Source organism: Eucalyptus grandis, chromosome 8, assembly GCF_016545825.1.
Source record: "Eucalyptus grandis isolate ANBG69807.140 chromosome 8, ASM1654582v1, whole genome shotgun sequence".
Taxonomy (NCBI): domain Eukaryota; kingdom Viridiplantae; phylum Streptophyta; class Magnoliopsida; order Myrtales; family Myrtaceae; genus Eucalyptus; species Eucalyptus grandis.
Genome location: NC_052619.1, coordinates 33,146,327 through 33,154,400, shown reverse-complemented (window position 1 = coordinate 33,154,400; position 8,074 = coordinate 33,146,327). Strand labels below are relative to the sequence as shown.

Here is an 8,074-nt window from a genome sequence, read left to right as displayed (position 1 = left end):
TCTTTCCTTAGATTCTTGTTTTGGTGTATTGCATAATCTTCCTCGACAACATTGCTCTTTTTTCTTTCCTTCGACAACATCTTCCTCGACAACATTAATGGAAATATATATATCTAACTTGGCATTTGTTTTTTTCGTGAAAAATAATTAATTTAGAAAATACTTTCCTAAAAATGATTCATTATATCATTTACATAAAAAAAGAATGAAAAGGAAATATTTTCATAATCTATGAAAATGAATAAACATAAATTATTTTTCAATAATGAAAACATAGTTTATTGATTAATTATCTCGAGTGATTATATTTAAGGAATTATTTTCTAAATTACCTATTTTTCACCAAAAAATGTAAATTATATTGCTTTTATTGTCAAAATATGATTCAAGATCCCGGTTGAATCTTTCCTCAACCGAGCCGTCTCTCTGAAAGGACGCGTCAACTAGGCTTATCATTGCTATAGTACTAGACGCGTCTTCTTCTTCTCTTTTATTTCATTATTTGACAAGAATTTTTTTTTTCAGTGCCAAGCAATAGATCTATGATCAAAAGAATGTATTCGGCTCCAAAGAATATGTCATTTGTCCAACCACAGCAGTTGCACAATCTTATTGTCAAAGTTCTCGAAACTATATATGAGTTTGAAAAAGTTCTAATCACGCACTCGCATGAACATTAAATATTTTTTAAACATATGGCTATGTGAAAGTTACTATTTACGAAGGTTACATAGAAAAAGAAATTTGCTTTTTTTTTCTTAAAGCATACATTCAATCAAGCTAAATCTAAAAATCCTGCTCGTGGTATTTATTGTATAAACTACTTTTATCACTATTGATTTATATAGAATATAATTCCCATAAGGCAACTATCCATATCAATGAAAATCTCACATCAAATAGGAAGCGTCTTATATAATTCATAAGTAAATACCCATGACCGAATGATCATCTTCTTCAGTGGTTATCTAGAGTCATGAAAAAATAGTATACCACTAGATGATACGGAATGCGTTCGTAGACAATCCGATGAAATTCGACAACGGAATTGAAAATTGTGATTTAACAACTTAGAAGATGAATTTAGATTCTCCTTACTCAATTTGAGAATGCTTGAGATACACATGAATAGACGGTGTAGTTACTTTAATCCTTTTAAATTATTTAGTGGCATGCTTCTGGATAGGTATAGATAAGCTGTCTTCGTATTTCGTTCAAATCCTATAATATAAAATAATTTTTTGGGGGATGGATTATTAAACGAAGAAGATAATGATTATTGGCCCCTGGTTTTAAGGTTCATTATCGTTCGAGGGCTGGGGAAAACCCAATAAACAAACCTAGCATTAATTCCAGAGAGAGAGAGAGAGAGCGCTGTGGATTTCAGCGACTCTGGCCGTGATGATGATCCTCCTCATCATCGTCTAAGCTCCTCTTTGCAATTCAAATCGCCACTCATTCGATAAGGAAAAATCCTTATTTTTATCGAGGTCGGGTTGCATTACGGGCGAAGACTCGGGAGTAGGAGTTGACTTTGGAGACGCTGTAGGGCAAAACGCTTCCTTAGCCTTAGCTATAACATGTTACGTGCGGAGCTCTCTCTGCTTCTTCCATCCTTTTCTTGAATCTGCCGGATCTTGAATTTTCCCCCACTAGCGTGTCCCTCTGTCCCTCTCTGTCCCTGTCCCTGTCCCTGTCTCTCTCTCTCTGCCCTCCTGACATTCGCCAAGTCTTCCCTTTTCGGGAACTCGAACAGAGCGGCCGGTTTCCGTTTACTCTTCTTCGTCTTCGTCCACGATCTCGCGGAGTCGATGCCAGTCGTCCTCGTCATCAATTCTTGAACCGGTCTCGGTCCTCCCCGAGGCCGCAGTTTTTTTTGGGTTGCGCCTTTGCTAGGTCAATTATCCTTTCACATTCGATAGCTCCAACTTGATACGCGTTTTCGTCGAAATTATCGTCCTCCCCGTTTCGTCCCTTAAAAGTTTCTGGGTAGTTTACCCTGTTGAATCTTCGTATTCTGTATTCAAAATTAGAACTTCCTTGATCCCCAGATTCCTCAGGCAGTTTCTTGGACGTTTCTTGTTCGATTGGATTCAGAATCAGTGATATATAGAGCTGTGTGTGTGTGTGTCTCTCTCTATCTGTTTTTTCCCCTTAAAGTTTCTGGGTAGTGGAGCCTTTTGAATCTTCGTCTTCCGTATTCAAAATTACAACTTTCTTGCTCCCCAGATTCCTCAAGTACATCAGAAGCGGCGATATATAGAGCTGTCGCTGTGGTCAAGTTTTGAGCAAGGACAAAAGTAGAGATGGGAAGCAAAGGGTCGAAGTCGAGGAGGGACTACGGTGACTACGGGGGGTCGGCGAGCTCCCGGTGCTGCCAGTACGGGCATTCCCAGGCGCCGCCGCCGTACGCTCAGCCGAGCCCGTGTTACACGCCTCAGCATCGTTATGCGCCGTCTCCAGCGCCTTCGTACGGTGGTGGCTATGGTTCGCAGACTCCGCAGCCGATGAAGAAGAGGCTGGACCGGAAGTATTCGAGGATCGCCGATAATTATCGCTCCTTGGACGAGGTTAGAGTCTAAATCACACCGCATTCTCTCCCTCTCTCTCGTTTGAACTGTGTTTTGTGCGTCTTTTGGGGCTCTGTTTTCGTGGAGGTCTGCGCACAAGTTTTCTGTGCTCGTTGTATTGTCGAGTGAAGCGTTAAAGTTTTTTTTTTTTTTTTTTTTTTGGGGGTGAATGTTCTGTTTGGTGCTTCTACACCGGCCATTGAAATTCAGTTTATTTTCGGTCGTAACTATCGTCAATAATAAAAAATCTGCATATAATTCACGATGAAATTGGTGTTAGGAAGCATGACGCTTGCAGTTTACGAAACTAAGAACTTTGATTAGCAACGAAAAGGGCCATAGCAGAGAAATCTTCGAGAGAGGTCATATTTTCCGAGATCTTTTTGCTAGGGAGGCCCTTAAGTTACAGGGCTAGTGGGTCGCTTCCGTATTCTGCCAGGAACTTGAGATTGCAAACTCGGGATGGGATGAGAGGTTTCTTGCTAACTATACTGCAGCCATCAATGTTTTTGCTAATATTTTGTGTGGAGAGGATTCGGGAGTTCATATTCGCGGATTATCCATGTGGCAGCATTCAGGCCCGATATTTGAACTGCTGGTTAATCTTTATTACTCCGTGTGCAAGCTATGCCTTGCTTTACAAGTCTCTGATGTTGTGATGTTAATTTGATCATGGTTCAATCACAGGTTACTGCTGCCCTTTCTGAAGCTGGCCTTGAGTCCTCTAATCTGATCGTCGGTATTGATTTCACGAAGAGCAATGAATGGACAGGTCTTTTTTCCCGCTTAGTCCAATTGAAATTTTTAATCAGTTTCGAGTCTGGTGGGCTAACACCCTTCTTTCGAACGTCAGGTGCCAGGTCGTTCCACCGGCGGAGCTTGCACCATATTGGAGGTGGTAGAAACCCCTATGAACAGGCGATATCGATCATTGGACAGACACTATCTGCTTTCGATGAGGACAACTTGATCCCCTGCTATGGATTTGGAGATGGTATTTTTTTTTTTCGGGGCTTGTGCTTAGTTTTTCCTGTGTGTACTTGAATATGTTTTGGCATGTACTTAGCTTGCCATGCTTGCAGCGTCGACGCACGATCAAGACGTATTCAGTTTCTATCCAGATGATAGATTCTGCAATGGATTCGAAGAGGTTCTGGCACGGTATAGAGAAGTTGTTCCCCAGCTTAAGCTTGCAGGTGCTCTTTGGTTTACCATGACAGAACAGATATGCGTTTATATATTGGTCAATTGATCTCCAGTTTGCTCATGGCTTTCTATTTCTGTTTTTGCTATAGGACCCACATCTTTCGCACCCGTCATCGAGATGGCCATGACAATTGTCCAGCAAAGCGGCGGGCAATATCATGTCTTGCTGATAATCGCTGATGGACAGGTAAGGGCTTCACACAAACGTCTGCTTTTTGTGGTTCGATCAAATTGAGCCACATCATGTTAGACAGAAGGAAGGATTGGCTTGGTTATCTTATATGGCTATCGATCCTTTTATTGTCTGTTTATTAAGAAATATATCATGTGAATTCAAGTGACAGCATACCGCTTAGGCTTTTCAACCAAGCTATCGCTTAAGATTCCTAAAGATTTCTTGCTTGCGTTTGGCTAATGTTTATGCATGGTTGTCCAGGTGACAAGAAGTGTCGACACGCAGAATGGGCATCTCAGTCCACAAGAGCAAATGACTGTTGATGCAATAGTTAGAGCAAGGTAAACAGAAGAAGTCCTAGCTCTTAAGCTTGTCCTTGATTTCAGATACGTTGATCCGCTCTTCTTATTGACTCTCTCCTGGAACGTAATGTGCATGTGCTTGCTGATCCTTTGCAGTGAGCTCCCTTTATCTATAATTCTAGTCGGGGTTGGAGATGGCCCATGGGATATGATGAGGGAATTCGATGACAACATTCCTTCCCGTGCCTTCGATAACTTCCAGGTAGAGAGACATTGATCGTGAAGTGGCTTTTTATATCTGCGCTGTTCAAGCTATTGCCGCACATTCAACTCATACTTATCACGGGAAAAAAAACTTCTTGATGTATTGCTAGTTTGTCAACTTCACCGAGATCATGTCGAAGAATGTGGATCCACGGAGAAAGCAGACGGAGTTTGCCTTAGCGGCCTTGATGGAGATACCTTCTCAGTACAAGGCAACTCTTGAGCTGGGCTTACTAGGGTACACTTTTTTTTTTGTGGTCCATGTGTTTCACTTCTATTTATATCTTTGTATGTGATGTCCTTCTTTTTGCTGTGCAAGCTTTTATTTACCCTTTCCTTTTTGGGCTTTGGCACGACAGGTGCCAAATGCTGGACGCTCCAGAGAGAATACCTGTTCCTCCACCTGCTTATGTTACACATCCGGTGAGCAGCTCGAAGACGTACTACCGCTCAAGCAGTTTTCAGCCAGACACTACATACGGCAGCTATATTCAGACCCCAGGTGCCGACACTACTTATGGTGGCTATACCCAGACCCCGAGTGCGCCTACTTCCAGCTATCGGAACGAAAATCATGTAAGCAAGCTTTTCCCCTTATTTGAATTCGTTTATATCAAAGATAATCTGGAATGCTTTTGGTAAATCAGAACATGTAGTCATCTCTAGCAAATAACTGGCAATGGAACATAAGTAGATAATGCTTCGCTTTGCTTTCACTTGTCAACTCTAAATGAAATGATGGTCGTTCCTTCTCTCCTTCTTTTGCAGGCTTGTCCAATTTGTTTTACTAATCCAAAGGACATGGCTTTCGGCTGCGGTCATCAGGTAGTTTAGTGGAACCCCTTTTGATTCCCTTGTGATTCCATCTCGGCCCTATCGGGCATCGGTTGGGCATGGTTAGTAGTTTACATGATCACCGTCATTTCCTTGATCGTGCAGACGTGTTGTGAGTGCGGTGACGGCCTTGAACTGTGCCCCATTTGCCGGAGTTCTATTCACACCAGGATAAAGCTCTATTGACGCGCGCTTGGTAGCTTCACCAACGTCACCAAGACTTTCTAGTCCAAGTACGTGCCCCTAAGGGAAGGCAGGCCCATCCTCATTAAGAAAGGGACTGCTGATTATTTCTCAGTAGGGGATTATTTCTCAGTAGGGGGAAGAAATTTTGAACCGTCAGTTTATTTACCTAGGTTCGTCAAAGGGCTGTTAGGTTTTTGATTATCTTCAAGTTAATGCTTGGGCGATTGAGAACGCCTGCGTAGGGGAATTAGTCGTGTGAGGCAGATGTAAATATGAAGATGCTGGTCCATCATTCTTTCATTTTTTTCATCCCCTGTTTGGCGCATTCTCAGGTCCATTTCCAAATACTAAACTCTGTTTCTCTTAGCTCTGTTCTGTCTAGAGAGATCTAATGCCTCGCCTCATGTACTTATGATGTTTTTCCATATAAAGCCTAGTTTGTTGCAATTGCTACTTCTGCAATTCGGGTGGGAAGGAGGGATCAGATGGCATATGTGCCGGAGTGGGACAGTCTCCCTTTTTGGTTTGAACTGCTTCCGACAGTCTTCGATTCATACCAGGTTTGGCCACCAAACAGCTTACCCACAATTCGTCCGGATGCTGCTAGCAAGCCATCATTCATGCGATTTTCATTAGCAATGCCTTGAATAACACGTCCCATCTTTCCTCAAGCCCGATCGACCATCAGTCCTGGCTTCGAGAGCCGGTGTCCAGAGTGTCTTGCATGCGACTTTCTTTCTCCCGTGTATCATCCCGTGAGAAACCTCTGCATAGCTTCATCACCTTGATACAAGTTTCGAGCAGTAGCTTAGAAGATCGCTCGGTGAAAACCGGACGCAAGAGCAGAGAGGATTGTGCTCAAGTTACTAGTACCGCTGGTACGTATGTGGAACTCATGGCCACGAGTGGCGGTCGCATGATGGTTCGATCGCTCGAATCTGGTTTTCTTCACCTGAAGTTGAATCTGTTTTTCTTTCTTTTTGCCCGAAGAAGTTGAGCTTCATTTGCTTCCCTTTTCTTTTTTCTGGCTAAATTGCAAATTTTCTTATCAGGGATCTTCTTCAATTCTGCTTAGTAAGGATTCTTGTCCTTTTTTTCAGTTTTGCTTCATCAGGGTTCTAGTTCAATTTAGTTTCATTGGTTTCATCTTTTTCTTCTTCAACTTGAGCCAATCTTTGTATGAAAAAGGGCAAAAAAAGGAACAGGTCTTCAAATTTTTGATTCATTAACTCCACCACGTCAGCAAATTTGGTTGATGCAACGAACTAGGTAACCGGCGCAACATTTTGAAGACTCGGTTGGACAATAAATAAAAGAACCGATTTTGATTTTTGAGCAAACTGATTGCAAGTTGCTCGCCTTAGCATTTACACGTGACAATTGACAGAATGATAATATTAAATCATGATTTAAAAGCTACACCTAAGTTTGTGAATTTCCAATGTTGTTACCCCTGAAACAAAAAAAAAATGATATTGGTTATGCTTTTATCAATTCTGGATACTTAAATTCTCGTGTTGCCTATTCCAAACCCGATAATCCTCCTCTCATTTTCCCAAAATGGCTCTTGTGGAAGGTAAGGCACAAAGGTGATCATCACTCATTCATTTTTTACCATCTCCCTCTCATGACCACTCATCCCACTTTCTTCTCCTAGTTTGCACACATTCAAAAAACCTAGCTCTTTTAAGCTCTAGAGATGCAATGTAGATGGAAACAAAATGTCGCAATCTAATCATCATAGAGCAATCAACATTTTTGAAGTCGATGGATCCGAGTCTAGACCATGGAGTTATGAAGAAAAGCTGTGCATTATCTCCATGATATAATGTCGAACTGCACACAAAATATCGAAATCTATCATGCGTTGTCAAGTGGACTCTTCTAAGTCCAACACATTTTCATAATTTTTCCAAGATAACTAAGGTATTAGTTGGGCAAGTAATTTAGATGAAGTTGACATGATCACTCGTTCTTATGCATAATGCAATCAATCAAGGCGTGTGAAAATACGTATAAAAAAAATTGTTATGTTGAATGAAGAGGATACTTAAAATGAACCGTCATGTTGCACGAGCCACAACAAAATAAGCTCTTAATTGAACAAATAGATTCGAATTGATCATAAGGTGTGTTTGTTGGAGTAAAATAATTTTAAGTTTTCCCAAATTGATATAATTTTAAGTTTTTCCAAATTGATACACTTGTCACAAATTTATTCAAATTTAATTATTTGATTATAAAAAATTCAAAACTAATACACTTTTGATAAATTTAGCCTAAACTAATTTTTTAATCACAAAAAATTCCAAATTAGTATATTTGTAATAATTTTACCCTTCGTTACTTTCAGTTGAGTTAAATTAATATCGTAGAAAATCATAAATCGATGCACTTGTCATAAACAGTGGATAAAATGTTGAATTGATATATTTAACTTAGCAATTTGACAATAAAATGTGACAATAAAATGTAATAGATGAGAAATTTATTATAAATATATTAGTTTGCAATGGTTTATGATAAATTTATCTTAA

At 40.4% G+C, this 8,074-nt stretch overlaps 1 protein-coding gene across 3 annotated transcripts; it reads left to right on the top strand.

Moving 5' to 3' along the window:
- Positions 1–1,527: 1,527 nt before the first annotated feature.
- LOC104416973 (E3 ubiquitin-protein ligase RGLG5) lies at positions 1,528–6,025 on the top strand. 3 transcript variants are annotated; one of them, XM_039301150.1, is made up of 12 exons: positions 1,528–2,119; positions 2,230–2,570; positions 3,258–3,342; positions 3,424–3,564; positions 3,653–3,766; positions 3,866–3,963; positions 4,213–4,292; positions 4,410–4,515; positions 4,628–4,755; positions 4,877–5,093; positions 5,286–5,342; positions 5,457–6,025. In XM_039301150.1, the coding sequence occupies exons 2-12, from the start codon at positions 2,307–2,309 to the stop codon at positions 5,535–5,537; spliced, it is 1,371 nt and encodes a 456-aa protein (XP_039157084.1). In that variant the 5' UTR covers positions 1,528–2,119; positions 2,230–2,306; the 3' UTR covers positions 5,538–6,025. The 3 variants fall into 3 exon arrangements, with proteins under 3 accessions (XP_039157084.1, XP_039157083.1, XP_018717647.2); XM_039301149.1 differs by having other exon boundaries at positions 1,528–2,125; XM_018862102.2 differs by having other exon boundaries at positions 1,529–1,896.
- The last annotated feature ends 2,049 nt before the right edge of the window (positions 6,026–8,074 follow it).

Bases quoted from the DNA above. Each gene is read 5' to 3' on its own strand.
- LOC104416973 (XM_039301150.1), top strand. From the start codon at position 2,307: ATGGGAAGCAAAGGGTCGAAGTCGAGGAGGGACTACGGTGACTACGGG. The intron at 4,293-4,409 runs GTAAACAGAAGA...GATCCTTTGCAG, and splicing joins GATGCAATAGTTAGAGCAAG to TGAGCTCCCTTTATCTATAA. The intron at 4,756-4,876 runs GTACACTTTTTT...TTGGCACGACAG, and splicing joins CTTGAGCTGGGCTTACTAGG to GTGCCAAATGCTGGACGCTC.